A 17,150-nucleotide genomic window follows, 5' to 3' on the forward strand; every position below is an offset into this window, starting at 1 on the left:
AACTGTGCTCACTCAGTGATCACTGGGGAACTGTGCTCACTCAGTGATCACTGGGGAACTGTGCTCACTCAGTGATCACTGGGGAACTGTGCTCACTCAGTGATCACTAGGGAACTGTGCTCACTCAGTGATCACTGGGGAACTGTGCTCACTCAGTGATCACTGGGGAACTGTGCTCACTCAGTGATCACTAGGGAACTGTGCTCACTCAGTGATCACTGGGGAACTGTGCTCACTCAGTGATCACTGGGGAACTGTGCTCACTCAGTGATCACTGGGGAACTGTGCTCACTCAGTGATCACTGGGGAACTGTGCTCACTCAGTGATCACTGGGGAACTGTGCTCACTCAGTGATCACTGGGGAACTGTGCTCACTCAGTGATCACTGGGGAACTGTGCTCACTCAGTGATCACTGGGGAACTGTGCTCACTCAGTGATCACTGGGGAACTGTGCTCACTCAGTGATCACTGGGGAACTGTGCTCACTCAGTGATCACTGGGGAACTGTGCTCACTCAGTGATCACTGGGGAACTGTGCTCACTCAGTGATCACTGGGGAACTGTGCTCACTCAGTGATCACTGGGGAACTGTGCTCACTCAGTGATCACTGGGGAACTGTGCTCACTCAGTGATCACTGGGGAACTGTGCTCACTCAGTGATCACTGGGGAACTGTGCTCACTCAGTGATCACTGGGGAACTGTGCTCACTCAGTGATCACTGGGGAACTGTGCTCACTCAGTGATCACTGGGGAACTGTGCTCACTCAGTGATCACTGGGGAACTGTGCTCACTCAGTGATCACTGGGGAACTGTGCTCACTCAGTGATCACTGGGGAACTGTGCTCACTCAGTGATCACTGGGGAATTGTGCTCACTCAGTGATCACTGGGGAACTGTGCTCACTCAGTGATGACTGGGGAACTGTGCTCACTCAGTGATCACTGGGGAACTGTGCTCACTCAGTGATCACTGGGGAACTGTGCTCACTCAGTGATCACTGGGGAATATAGATATGTGAAATGTTGACTATAAATAAGTTTCATGATAACTGATTGAAAAAGAAAAACTTTTTTTTTGTTTTTTTTTTTTTTTTTTTGCTTCATGGTAATACTTATTTTCAAACTTGCAAATATTTGCACTAGCAAAATTAAGTTTGTTACTAGTATGTGACTAAGCACTGGTAAATAATTTTTCAAAGTGGAATGTTGTAATACACTTTTTTCATCCTCCTAAGATGATATAGAATAGAAAGTGTGAATTTTCGAAATATCTTCACTGATCATCACCTAAATGATGACTGTTGTCAATATTTGCTCCTGGGTTTGTTTAACAATGATACCGAATGTGTAGTTTAAAAATTATCACACTTGGGTCATAATTAACCAAATTACCCACTTTCGAGAAATTACAGGCTAAACATATTAGTATTGTGGAAAATTAAATTTACCTGGATGTATCTCATTAGATACATACATGTAAATGGTAACAAAGATAATTATTATTTGTTAAAGTTACAAAGACAAGTAGGAATTTTTAGGACACCTAGGTCGCAAAAAATGTCCCCCTTCGAAACTTACCATCTATCCCTCCACAAATTGCTCTAGACCTATATTAATTGCAAATGAAATGTACATCACCAGGAATTCTGGTAAAATTTAATATAAATTTGTGGACTGTATATTAAAATTAATAAATGATTACATATACACATTCATATAACAGAAGGAGAATTTATAATCATAACACTCACCAATTAGACTGGAGATTACTGTGTGTCATGTACAGAATCCCCCCCTCTAACTAAATTTATGACTCTAATACTGGCCAGAATTACAAACATAATTTAGATAGCTTATCTGGAGGTTCCTGGAGCTGTCCTGTACATCTGTTTAATGCTCACGTTATGCAGGAATGCACATCCAACAATTTTGGCTCCTATTTGAGAGGTTTTAAGCCCAATATAGCCCCTAGAGCGACGAAAATTAAGCACATTACATTAGAGTGCCTGTACCACATTCAAAAAAACAATGGCCACTCTCCCTGCTCCTCAGTGCAGGCGCAGAGCTTTTCTCTCGATTTTCGTTTTTTTAAAAATACACTTTAGATTTGGGAAATTATTTTCCACACTGCGGCCGGGCGGAGATCGTTGCTGTGCGACTCAAATTACTCCTACCTTTGGCAATGGAAGAGGACCTGGGTACACATAGGATCTGGCATCCACACAGTGACATATTACACAAGATTTAATAACCTTTTTTACACTTTTCCGTCCTTGTGGAATCCAGAAAGTTTCCCTAATATAATTTAAGGTATCTTGTACCCCACCATGCATTTCATTTTTATGGGCATTTAAAACAATTAAATTTGTTAGATGATGAATTTTAGGCAGTAAGATAGGGTGTTTAGCATAATCACCCAATTCAGCATTTTGTAACCTACCTCTGCACCTAATTACATTGTTCTCTAAATACAGCCACAATTTCTCTATTATGGAAGCTTTCACAATTTTTCTCTCCATCATTAATTTAATCTCATTTCCATAGCTTTCTTCTTGTACCCTCTTTATCCAATATTCAAGAGGATGTGAAAACTTATATGAGATATTCATCTTGTTTAGAAATTTAAACACCAACTTAGTTACATTGCTTAGTTTGGGTAAAGAAGAATACCTATTTATGACTCAAGAAATCGTAATGACACGATTGCAAATAAACCATACCCCCGGCCGGGATTGAACCCGCGGTCATAGAGTCTCAAAACTCCAGCCCGTCGTGTTAGCCACTAGACCAGCTAGCCACAATATGATTCATCCAACTAGGTGCTACCTTCCTATGGTGTAGAAATATACCTAGTTGGATGAATCTTATTGTGGCTAGCTGGTCTAGTGGCTAACGCGACGGGCTGGAGTTTTGAGACTCTATGACCGCGGGTTCAATCCCGGCCGGGGGTATGGAATACCTATTTATATCAATGGCTAAGGAAGGACAAACTACTGGAGCGTTGTTCACAGTAATTTCAATAGGAGCAATATACGCCTTTTGTACAGGCCAATTAGCTTTATTTACCAACCAGCTCAGTCCTTTAAACCATGATACAGCATTTACAAATTTAGCATAAGGTAAACCTTGAGACAAGAAATCAGCTGGATTCTCCTCACCAGGTATATGATTAAATGTTACCATATGCTGACCCAAACTATTATACTTCTCTTGCATCTGATTAATTTCAGCATCTCTGTTTTGTATGTACACAATTTTACTGTTTCTATTACGAATCCATTGTAAGGATACCTCATTATCAGACCAAATTACAGTGTCGCTAAAATTTATCTCTGGCAACTTATTTCTTATATAATTAGCTAATTTGACACCTACATAAATGGCTGTTAATTCCAACTGAAGTAAGGTACGTGATTTAATTGGAGACACTTTAGCCTTAGACATAACAAGAGAAATGACACTATTACATTGAAGGTAAGCAACTGCTCCATATGCCAATTTTGAAGCATCACAAAAAATGTGGAGTATATTTTTCCCATCTGGATTGGCCACTTGGCATGGGAACTCCAACATTGGAATTTTTTCATAATCACCAATTAATTCATCTCACCTGTTAATGAATTCCTCAGGCAGAGTTTCATCCCAAGCACATTTAAGCTTCCATGCCTCTTGCATTAATTATTTATCTCTTATAGTAAGGGGTGACACTAAACCTAGTGGATCAAAACATTTGGAAACTTCAACAAACAAGACTCTCTTAGTTAATTTATTGGGCATACTGTAATTATTAGGTTTTAACATTAACAAATCCCTCTCAGTATCCCAAGTTACGTTTTGGTACTTCATCTCCAGGGTAATCTTTACTTATTTTGTCCTTTAATTTGGACGAATTACTATTCCATTCCCTCAGAGGCATATTTGCACTTTGCATTATTTTATTAGCCTCTCCATAAGTCATTAACAGTTCCTCTTCAGTTGACATCACACCCAGGAAATTGTCCACATAAAATTGTTTGCTCATTACTTTACTCAATGGACTTCCTGTACGTGTGCATTTATCGTCGCTTGAAGTAGGAACGGACTGGATGTAGCACCAAATAATACGCTCCTAATGCGAAAGGTTTTCAGAGGGCTAACTGGGTCACTAGGATTCTTAGGCCATAAGAAGCGGGTACAATCCCGGTCAGCCTCTTGTAAACCCACTCTTAGGAAAGCTTTACTTATGTCAGCCGTAAAGGCATAATTCTTCACCCTGAAATTTAATAAGATATCTCCTATTTTTTCCGTCAACGACGGACCTGTCATCAAACAGTCATTTAAACTAGGTACATTTTTGTTACTCCTGGCCCTACAATTAAACACAATCCTCAGAGGAGTGGTCTTAGAATCCTTCTTCACTCCATGATGTGGCAAATAGTGACAATAAACCATACCCCCAGCCGGGATTGAACCCGCGGTCATAGAGTCTCAAAACTCCAGCCCGTCGCGTTAGCCACTAGACCAGCTAGCCACAATAAGATTCATCCAACTAGAAATATACCTAGTTGGATGAATCTTATTGTGGCTAGCTGGTCTAGTGGCTAACGCGACGGGCTGGAGTTTTGAGACTCTATGACCGCGGGTTCAATCCCGGCCGGGGGTATGGTTTATTTGCAATCGTGTCATTACGATTTCTTAAGTCATGTTGACGGCAGTGAAGGGACTTGAGCTAGAGTTCGTCACGGCCACGCTAGCTGGAGATTCGTCTGTAAAAACTTGCATTTGTGGTCACAGAGGTGCCTGTGCTAACTTTCCTATGGTGTAGAAATATACCTAGTTGGATGAATCTTATTGTGGCTAGCTGGTCTAGTGGCTAACGCGACGGGCTGGAGTTTTGAGACTCTATGACCGCGGGTTCAATCCCGGCCGGGGGTATGGTTTATTTGCAATCGTGTCATTACGATTTCTTAAGTCATGTTGACGGCAGTGAAGGGACTTGAGCTAGAGTTCGTCACGGCCACGCTAGCTGGAGATTCGTCTGTAAAAACTTGCATTTGTGGTCACAGAGGTGCCTGTGCTAACTTTCCTATGGTGTAGAAATATACCTAGTTGGATGAATCTTATTGTGGCTAGCTGGTCTAGTGGCTAACGCGACGGGCTGGAGTTTTGAGACTCTATGACCGCGGGTTCAATCCCGGCCGGGGGTATGGTTTATTTGCAATTGTGTCATTACGATTTCTTAAGTCATGTTGACGGCAGTGAAGGGACTTGAGCTAGAGTTCGTCACGGCCACGCTAGCTGGAGATTCGTCTGTAAAAACTTGCATTTGTGGTCACAGAGGTGCCTGTGCTAACTTTCCTATGGTGTAGAAATATACCTAGTTGGATGAATCTTATTGTGGCTAGCTGGTCTAGTGGCTAACGCGACGGGCTGGAGTTTTGAGACTCTATGACCGCGGGTTCAATCCCGGCCGGGGGTATGGTTTATTTGCAATCGTGTCATTACGATTTCTTAAGTCAGTGACAATAAATTTTGGCTTGCTCAGGAGGTACCTCTTCTATAAATTTATTAATTAATTGTCCAGTAATTATATCATTATAGGCAGTCAACAATTCTGGTGTCTTACTCATTTCGCAGAGCAGAGCCTTTAATTGTCCGTGTGCGATTCTGTAATTAGAGGCCAATTCTGGATGGTTCAGTCTCCACGGAAGTCGTACCCAGTATTGTCCAGATTAAAATTTTACATCTCTCAGGTACTGTTCCTGAGTAAAAGAATCGTCTGGACTTTCTTCATTTACATTTATTCCAATGCTGTCTAATTCCCACAATTTATGCACTGGCTCAACACCATCCTCTATGGAAGAATTATACTGGGGCATGATTTCATGAGTAAGACACACAGTTATGGTATTTGTAGTTTCCTCTAGTCATGCATTATTATTACGAGGAATCCTACCATACATTACATGGCCTCCTGCAGTCTTCAAAAGGGTGACACCACATTTCTTTACCATACCCTTTACAGAGGCATAATAGTCACTACCTATCAAAATATTTATTGGGCCTACAGAATCATCATTTACCCTAGAAGTTGCTAAATTTACATTATGTGAAAGTCTTTCTGTAGCTTTACTAAGCCCTACTGTAGATATTTTCTCTGGAAGTCTATCTACAATTACTGCATTAACACGTTTTTTCTCATTGCCCAAACTGACAGTTACATAAACAGTGTCATGCAATTGAGCCCTTTTATCTGAAAGAAAACCAGATAATTTTAGAGTTGTAGGATCTCCTATCTGTACTTTCATACCATAAAGACATTTACGTTTTATGAAAGTACGCTGGGATCCCTGGTCTAATAATGCAGTTACATTTTTTGATTTATGCCTTTTATCATCAATTTTTACCTGTAACACAGGCAAGGCTACTTCAGCAAAACCATCATTATTAACATTAGCAGCAATTTTTACATTAGCTACTGTTGTGTCAGGATTGTCAACATTATCATTATTATCAACATTATCATATAGACCTTTACACATGACTATATGGTGTCTTCCTTTGTGACATTGATAATAGTTGTTTAATTTGGCATGACAATCCTTTACATTGTGATTACCTAGACATCTGATGCATCTGTCAAGTTCTTCCAATCTTTCAACTTTATCATTCCATGAATTGTATGCATTGCAATTCTTAGAAAAATGAGTACCCTTGCAGAAGAGACAATCTCTCTTTTCTTTGACTGGTTTTTTATTAACAGGGCTACTCTTAGGAGGGTACTTATTCTTCTTACCTTGTGGAAAATCATTTTTTCTGATTCCTGCTACTTGGTGTGCACCTTTGCAACTCTTTATAGAAAATGAATTTTAATTATTAACATTGGGATAATTTTTCCCTTTGTGAAACTTGACAGATACCTCAGAGTTATTATGTGTTGCATCTTTAAAATGAGTTGGTTGGCTGGTCTGCAACTGAACAATTACTTCTTGTAGACCTAGTCTTATTTCCTCCAGACCAAAATAACCTTTGTGATACTTGTTCGAGAACCATTCAAGTGTTTTACAGCTTAATTTATTCTGTACCATGGCACTCAATAACCAGTCTGATTCCTTCAGATTATATTTATTACTTAAAGTTTTGAGAGTGCTCTTCAGTTTAACTCTAAACTGCTGTAAACCTTTGTAAGTGTGATCTGAAGATTTTAATTAACAATGATATTCACTAGATCTAACCTACTTTGTTCTATATTACCATAAGTGACCTTCAACAATTCAACTGCTTCTTTGTAAGAATCATCTACATTGGGAAAGGCTTGAATGAGTATGTGAGCATCTCCTCTTACCTGTCCTTTGAGGTAAAATAATTTAGTTACACAAGCTAGATCACTCCTATCATGCACAGCTGCTTTAAAAATTGACCAAAACTCCTCCCAATTTTCTCCAGGATTAAATACAGGTAAACATAATTCTGGGAGCTTTGGCAAAGGCATCTTATTTGTTGGAGCAGACTGATTAACTGCCTGGTTTACACATTTTAATTTATTCAAGGCGTGACTTTTACATGAAAGAATCTTTTCTTCTAATTCATAATAGTGATTAATCAAAAGATCTACTTCAGTCTCATCTACACAGTTTACTAACACATCTCCTTCATATTTGTTATAATATAATTTGTATGAATCATATCTATTCCCTAAACCATCTAAATACAATTTTAAATCATCTGTATTCACAGTTTCTTGATTCATTACTTCCAAACACTTTTTGTATGCCTTGGTTACATGACCTTTTCTAGCCTGTAATGATGATTTTTTTGCTCTAACTTCCACGTATTTGTCTTCTACATTAATTTCCTCATTTTCACCCATGGTGCAATGTATTAAATTCAACTTAATTAATAATACTGAATGTGTACTTAATTATGCACTTTATAAAGGTAAATATTACAACTTACCTTTGAATAAATCCTAGCTACACTTGAGCTTAGCAATTACATGTAAGAAAATTATAATATAAACTTTAAATGTACATTAATAATGTTAGCTACACTTGAGCTTAGCAATTACACATGTAAGAAAATTATAATATAAATTTTAAATGCACATTAGTATAAACCTTAGCCAGATTTGGCTTATCCTTGCCAGACTTGGCTTAGCAAAATAATGTTATACAAATACACTAATATAAATCTTTGCCAGACTTGTCTGAGCAAAATTAATATTATAATAATTATAGTCCACTACACATTAAGCAAATTTGTGGACCTATCATCCACCTGTCATTTCACATATAATTATTAAGTAATTAATTCACTAATTAATGACTTCACTAATTACATCTAGTTCGATCAAGGACCAATGGGCAACTAAATTGTGGAAAAATTACATTTACCTGGAATCTCATTAGATACATACAAGTAAATGGTAACAAAGATAATTATTATTTATCAAAGTTACAGAGACAAGTAGGAATTTTTAGGACACCTAGGTCACAAAAAATGTCCCCCTTCGAAACTTACCATCTATCTCTCCACAAATTGCTCTAGACCTATATTAATTGCAAATGAAATGTACATCACCAGGAATTCTGGTAAAATTTAATATAAATTTGTGGACTGTATGTTAAAATTAATAAATGGTTACATATACACAATTATATAACAGAAGGAAAATTTATAATCATAACACTCACCAATTAGTCTGGAGATTACTGTGTGTCATGTACAGAACCCCCCCTCTAACTAAATTTATGACTCTAATACTGGCCAGAATTACAAACATAATTTAGATAGCTTATCTGGAGGTTCCTGGAGCTGTCCTGTACATCTGTTTAATGCTCAAGTTATGCAGGAATGCACATCCAACAATTTTGGTTCCTATTTGAGAGGTTTTAAGCCCAATATAACCCTTAGAGTGACGAAAATTAAGCACATTGCATTAGAGTGCCTGCACCACATTCAAAAAAACAATGGCCACTCTCCCTGCTCCTCAGCGCAGGCACAGAGCTTCCCTTTCGATTCTCTTTTTTTTAAAAATACACTTTAGATTTGGGAAATTATTTTCCACAAGTATATTATTTGAGTAAACATGTCCATATTTATGTTTTTCAGGGTGATAGTATTTGTGAGTTATTTTAAGTTCATGTTGTAATATCTGTAGGTAATATCTGTAATATCTGCGGCGTCTGGTTGTCTTTGTTGTGGACGTTTCGCCATCCAGTGGCTGGCTGGATGGCGAAACGTCTACGGTGGGGATGCCCGGGTGTTGTGCATGTGTCATTTCATCCTGTCGGTATTATATACAATTCTTGTACTACTACTACTACTACTACTACTACTACCTCCACCTCTTCCTGCCTATATATAGCCGTCCTGCTCCACCTCTGTTAGTGTGACTTTGTCAATGGTCCAAGTCGGACCGAAACGTCGTCGTAAGCTTCTCTCTTTTATGTGCGGGTTATTTGTGTATCGTTCCAGTCACGGTATTGTGCCTTTTTGTTATTTATTGTTTCTTACATGTTTCGATTTTCATGTACAGTAGTGTGCAAATTTATTGTGGCAGGAGTAAATTTTGTGATTATCTCATAATATGTCTTAGTCTCCTACTTAATTAATATAGTCTGGGCTCTTTTCTATTCAGGATAGGCTGCTACCGACTTTTTGCAACCATACAGCTGTGGTAGTACTCAGTGACTCTTGTGAGCACTACAAGAGCTGTTGTTCTGTAAGGTAATTCCTGCAAGTGTACTCTGTGAGTGAATGTAGTTTTGCCAAATTCTCACCTTCATTTCATGATTTCTGCTGAAATTCATGATTTCATGTTGCATCTAGGAAGTGTGCAATTACTGTCGCTCTTAGAAACCATGTAATGAATAATTTTTAATGGCATGGACCGGTAAGCCAGCAGAAGGCTTCAGTCAGATGACATAGAGCTCCAGCAGCTAGCCATCATATGTTAGTAGTATGTAAGACAAATCTTACCTAACCTAACCTTAAAAATCATGCTTATTTGAGTATCAGACAGATTGCCAAAAATTTGAGTTTTTCCGGCAGTTCTTGCGGCGGTTGGATTCTGAAGAGAGGTGACGACACTTGTGATTGCGGATCGCTTCATCAAGGAAGATGTTGAAGAAAACGTAAGACAACACCTCAGGTTGACAATGCTATCATAAGAAACAGTGTGAAGAATTCCAAGATAATCAACAAAGGCCTACAGAGAGATTTGGCTTCAGCTGGCATAAATGTTGATTCTTCAACTGTTCGACGAAGGTTCCTTGAAGCTGTCAGAATTGCCAGAAAAGCGGTAAAGAAACAATTACTGACTGCTACTATTAAGAAAAAATGGCTGCGGTGAGCACTCAGTCATATGGGATAGACGACAGATGAATGGAGTAAAGTTATATTTTCATGTATAGCGCAGTTTGAAGTACATGGGTGCAGATCAGTGGCAGTGAGACGGAGAAAAGGCGAACCTCTTTGGAATGGACTTATTCAACAAGCGAGGTCAACATCAACATGATTGTGAAGCATAAGTTATGAATGTTACAGTGAGAAGGGGACTGTCCCCTACCATGTTGGGTGACCCAAAATAAAAGGAAATATTTTAGCCATTATTCATTCAATTACTTTCTTGTCAGAAGTGTGCTTATTTTCATAGTTAAAATGTTACACCCAATGACAATATCTTAACCCAACCCTTCAACTTCATACACTGTATTACTGTATTTTCCAACACCTGCTAACTGGTTTCCCTAAATCCTTTCACATATTTTACCTTGCCCACGCTCCATCAGCACATTATGTCATAAGAAATCACGTCTCTCCACTCTGTTCTAATGCTCTCAGGCAAAAGTGTTGGATGTGTAACCCCTAATGCTCAAAATGCATTTTATACCTCATAACTCAAACCCTTCCTGTTAAAAAAGACGACGAACATACTTCTACACTAACAAGTTTAGATAAAGAAATCAAGTGACTCTTATCATACGAAGACTGCACAGTCCAAGTGCCTAAATGACTTCTACACAATGTTCTGCTTAATGTGGATTTATAACGTACAGTACACCGTTATTTAACACGGTAGTTGCGTTCCTGAAAACATTGTGTTAGGTAAAACCGTATTATATGAACTGAGGACCTTAGGGGAAAAATTGGGTTACGTTCCTGAGAGCCCCAAAAAATCCAAACAACTTTTTTTAGGCCTCCACATCTTACAAAAACAAAAGTAACTGTAGTTCAGTGTTGTGATGTATTGTTGTTTTTACTGTTAAGACCAAAAATGTAACAGAAATAATAGTATTTCTTACCTTAAATTGTGGGTGCTGGTGTTTGTGGATGATTGTGAAGAGAGTGGAGAGTTATGTTGTGGTCCTACTGGGCTGAGGTAGATGGTAGAGGTTCTGGTACAGTAAGTCAGTCAAGCCATTCAGTAAGTCAGTCAAGACATTCAGTAAGCCAGTCAATTCATTCAGTAAGTCATTCAGTAAGTCAGTCAAGCCATTCAGTAAGTCAGTCAAGTCATTCAGTAAGTCAGCCAAATCATTCAGTAAGTCAGTCAAATCATTCAGTAAGTCAGTCAAGTCATCCAGTTAGTCAATCAAATCATTCAGTAAGTCAGTCAGGCCATTCAGTTAGTCAAATCATTCAGTAAGTCAAATCATTTAGTAAGTCAATCAAGACACTCAGTCATTCAGTAAGCAGTCAGTCAGTCAGTCACTAAGTCAGTCAGTCACACAAACTTATGTTTACCTTTTTTTAAGTGTACAAAGTAACACTTCATTATGGCTACAGGATGTCTTGTCTAATTTCTTTGTTCCTTTCGTTACTTCTAATACTTAATGTTTACACCTTTTCTTGCCACTTTTAGCAACACTAGTATGCTTACTGGGTGTCATGATTGCTTGGTAGATGCAAAATATAGTAATTAAAAGATCAAAACACAATTCACAATCACAAGCTTGTAGCAGAGAAGTTGGACTGGACACGTATGAAGTACGAATGCTGTGATGGTGGGGTGATGTCTGGGGGTGGCTGTGGACCGCCGGAGGTCTTCCCAGCTGAACCACAATAAGGCGGCCGCTTGAGGAAAAGGGAAGTCCATTTTACCTTCCTGCAAACTGAACCCTGTTAAATTTATCATACGACATGTTACATAAAATTGTGCCGCAATTCTTCAGTCGTGCTATACTCAAACCGTGCCAAATAAACTCGTGCTAAATAACGGTCCACCGTACTTCTCTTTACAGGTGACGTTATACAAACTTATTCTTTCTACTCCGATTACGTCGATGCTCTGCAGATGTTTGATGTAAGTATTTTACGGAAATTTTTTCTTGATCAACATTGATATATATGTGTTTGTAAGTTGGGTATTGTTTAAGTTTCTAAATATTTAAGAACACAAGCACAAGTTATTATTTGCCTGTGTTTACAGGCGTGACGTTTAACTTCTATGCTCCGTCTACCTAACATTAGTAGTCAGGATTTATGAAGCCAATGAGTTTAGTAATAATTATGGTTGAAATTGCCTCATCGTTTCCACACTATTGCATGCAGTTTTATAACTGTAGTGTAGACATGCCTCTGGCAAGACAGTGATGGAGTGAATAATGATGAAAGTTTTTCTTTTTCAAGCCACCCTGCCTTGGTGGGAAACAGCAATGTATTAATAAAATAAACTAAATAAATAATTAAATAAATAAATAAATAAATATATATATATATATATATATATATATATATATATATATATATATATATATATATATATATATATATATATATATATATATATATATATATATATATATATATATATATATAATATATATATATATATATAATATATATATATTTATTATTTATTATATTATTTTTTTTTATTATCACACCGGCCGATTCCCACCAAGGCAGGGTGGCCCGAAAAAGAAAAACTTTCACCATCATTCACTCCATCACTGTCTTGCCAGAAGGGTGCTTTACACTACAGTTTTTAAACTGCAACATTAACACCCCTCCTTCAGAGTGCAGGCACTGTACTTCCCATCTCCAGGACTCAAGTCCGGCCTGCCGGTTTCCCTGAATCCCTTCATGTTACCTTGCTCACACTCCAACAGCACGTCAAGTATTAAAAACCATTTGTCTCCATTCACTCCTATCAAACACGCTCACGCATGCCTGCTGGAAGTCCAAGCCCCTCGCACACAAAACCTCCTTTACCCCCTCCCTCCAACCCTTCCTAGGCCGACCCCTACCCCGCCTTCCTTCCACTACAGACTGATACACTCTTGAAGTCATTCTGTTTCGCTCCATTCTCTCTACATGTCCGAACCACCTCAACAACCCTTCCTCAGCCCTCTGGACAACAGTTTTGGTAATCCCGCACCTCCTCCTAACTTCCAAACTACGAATTCTCTGCATTATATTCACACCACACATTGCCCTCAGACATGACATCTCCACTGCCTCCAGCCTTCTCCTCGCTGCAACATTCATCACCCACGCTTCACACCCATATAAGAGCGTTGGTAAAACTATACTCTCATACATTCCCCTCTTTGCCTCCAAGGACAAAGTTCTTTGTCTCCACAGACTCCTAAGTGCACCACTAACTCTTTTTCCCTCATCAATTCTATGATTCACCTCATCTTTCATAGACCCATCCGCTGACACGTCCACTCCCAAATATCTGAATACGTTCACCTCCTCCATACTCCCTCCCTCCAATCTGATATTCAATCTTTCATCACCTAATCTTTTTGTTATCCTCATAACCTTACTCTTTCCTGTATTCACCTTTAATTTTCTTCTTTTGCACACCCTACCAAATTCATCCACCAATCTCTGCAACTTCTCTTCAGAATCTCCCAAGAGCACAGTGTCATCAGCAAAGAGCAGCTGTGACAACTCCCACTTTGTGTGTGATTCTTTATCTTTTAACTCCACGCCTCTTGCCAAGACCCTCGCATTTACTTCTCTTACAACCCCATCTATAAATATATTAAACAACCACGGTGACATCACACATCCTTGTCTAAGGCCTACTTTTACTGGGAAAAAATTTCCCTCTTTCCTACATACTCTAACTTGAGCCTCACTATCCTCGTAAAAACTCTTCACTGCTTTCAGTAACCTACCTCCTACACCATACACTTGCAACATCTGCCACATTGCCCCCCTATCCACCCTGTCATACGCCTTTTCCAAATCCATAAATGCCACAAAGACCTCTTTAGCCTTATCTAATTACTGTTCACTTATATGTTTCACTGTAAACACCTGGTCCACACACCCCCTACCTTTCCTAAAGCCTCCTTGTTCATCTGCTATCCTATTCTCCGTCTTACTCTTAATTCTTTCAATTATAACTCTACCATACACTTTACCAGGTACACTCAACAGACTTATCCCCCTATAATTTTTGCACTCTCTTTTATACATATATATATATTATATATATATATATATATATATATATATATATATATATATATATATATATATATATATATATATATATATATATATATATATATATTATATAAGTCGTGCCGAATAGGCAGAACTTGCCATCTTGGCCTAAATAGCAACTCTCATCTTGCCATATAGGACAAGCGAAAATGTGTGTATGCAATAATTTCGCCAAAATCATTCTGAACCTAACGGAAAAAATATATTTCACTGTGTTTGTTTAATATTAAATTATTGTTAACAAATCTAAAATATATTTAGTTAGGTTACTCTAAAATAAATTGTTCTTGTTATAATAAGGTTAGGTAAGTTTTCTAAGATTCTTTTGGAGAAAAATAAAAAAAGTTTACATTAACATTAATGAAAAATATATATCTTTAAACGTATAAGAGAAAATTTTAGAAAGGACTTAATTTTAAATGAGTTCTTGCTAATTGACAAGTTTTACATATTCGGCACGACATATATATATATGTCGTGCCAAATAGGCAGAACATGCGATCTTGGCTTAAATAGCAACGCTCATCTTGCCATATAAGACAAGTGAAAATTTGTGTATGCAATAATGTCGCCAAAATCATTCTGAACCTAACGAAAAAAAATATATTTCACTGTGTTTGTTTAGAATTAATTTATTGTAAACAAATCTAAAATATATTTAGTTGGGTTAGGCTAAAATAAATTGCTCTTGTTATAATAACGTTACGTGAGTTTTCTAAGATTCTTTTGGAGCAAAATTATAAATTTTTACACTAACATTAATGAAAAAAATATATTTTTAAACGTAAAAGAGAAAATTTTAGAAAGGACTTAATTTTAAATGAGTTCTTGCTAAATGACCAGTTTTACATATTCGGCATGATTTATATATATATATATATATATATATATATATATATATATATATATATATATATATATATATATATATATATATATATATATATTTATATATATTTTTATTATCACACTGGCCGATTCCCACCAAGGTAGGGTGGCCCGAAAAAGAAAAACTTTCACCATCATTCACTCCATCACTGTCTTGCCAGAAGGGTGCTTTACACTACAGTTTTTAAACTGCAACATTAACACCTCTCCTTCAGAGTGCAGGCACTGTACTTCCCATCTCCATAACTCAAGTCCGGCCTGCCGGTTTCCCTGAATCCCTTCATAAATGTTACTTTGCTCACACTCCAACAGCAAGTCAAGTATTAAAAACCATTTGTCTCCATTCACTCCTATCAAACATGCTCACGCATGCCTGCTGGAAGTCCAAGCCCCTCGCATACAAAACCTCCTTTACCCCCTCCCTCCAACCTTTCCTAGGCCGACCCCTACCCCGCCTTCCTTCCACTACAGACTGATACACTCTTGAAGTCATTCTGTTTCGCTCCATTCTCGCTACATGTCCAAACCACCTCAATAACCCTTCCTCAGCCCTCTGGACAACAGTTTTGGTAATCCCGCACCTCCTCCTAACTTCCAAACTACGAATTCTCTGCATTATATTCACACCACACATTGCCCTCAGACATGACATCTCCACTGCCTCCAGCCTTCTCCTCGCTGCAACATTCATCACCCACGCTTCAAACCCATATAAGAGCGTTGGTAAAACTATACTCTCATACATTCCCCTCTTTGCCTCCAAGGACAAAGTTCTTTGTCTCCACAGACTCCTAAGTGCACCACTCACTCTTTTTCCCTCATCAATTCTATGATTCACCTCATCTTTCATAGACCCATCCGCTGACACGTCCACTCCCAAATATCTGAATACGTTCACCTCCTCCATACTCTCTCCCTCCAATCTGATATCCAATCTTTCATCACCTAATCTTTTTGTTATCCTCATAACTTTACTCTTTCCTGTATTCACCTTTAATTTCCTTCTTTTGCACACCCTACCAAATTCATCCACCAATCTCTGCAACTTCTCTTCAGAATCTCCCAAGAGCACAGTGTCATCAGCAAAGAGCAGCTGTGACAACTCCCACTTTGTGTGTGATTCTTTATCTTTTAACTCCACGCCTCTTGCCAAGACCCTCGCATTTACTTCTCTTACAACCCCATCTATAAATATATTAAACAACCACGGTGACATCACGCATCCTTGTCTAAGGCCTACTTTTACTGGGAAAAAATTTCCCTCTTTTCTACATACTCTAACTTGAGCCTCACTATCCTCGTAAAAACTCTTCACTGCTTTCAGTAACCTACCTCCTACACCATACACCGGCAACATCTGCCACATTGCCCCCCTATCCACCCTGTCATACGCCTTTTCCAAATCCATAAATGACACAAAGACCTCTTTAGCCTTATCTAAATACTGTTCACTTATATGTTTCACTGTAAACACCTGGTCCACACACCCCCTACCTTTCCTAAAGCCTCCTTGTTCATCTGCTATCCTATTCTCAGTCTTACTTTTAATTCTTTCAATAATAACTCTACCATACACTTTACCAGGTATACTCAACAGACTTAACCCCTATAATTTTTGCACTCTCTTTTATCCCCTTTGCCTTTATACAAAGGAACTATGCATGCTCTCTGCCAATCCCTAGGTACCTTACCCTCTTCCATACATTTATTAAATAATTGCACCAACCACTCCGAAACTATATCCCCACCTGCTTTTAACATTTCTATCTTTATCCCATCAATACCGGCTGCCTTACCCCCTTTCATTTTA

The 17,150-nt window shown here is 38.2% G+C and overlaps 1 protein-coding gene across 1 annotated transcript in view; it reads left to right on the plus strand.

Annotated features, from left to right (window-relative positions):
* The window catches only part of LOC138852813 (murinoglobulin-2-like), a 348,116-nt gene extending 335,787 nt beyond the window's left edge, over window positions 1–12,329 (plus strand). The window contains exon 12 of the mRNA XM_070085802.1: window positions 12,229–12,329. Within this exon, the coding sequence (XP_069941903.1) occupies window positions 12,229–12,329 (101 nt within the window). The remainder of the gene's footprint in view (window positions 1–12,228) is intronic.
* The last annotated feature ends 4,821 nt before the right edge of the window (window positions 12,330–17,150 follow it).

Source organism: Cherax quadricarinatus, chromosome 1 (assembly GCF_038502225.1).
Source record: "Cherax quadricarinatus isolate ZL_2023a chromosome 1, ASM3850222v1, whole genome shotgun sequence".
Taxonomy (NCBI): domain Eukaryota; kingdom Metazoa; phylum Arthropoda; class Malacostraca; order Decapoda; family Parastacidae; genus Cherax; species Cherax quadricarinatus.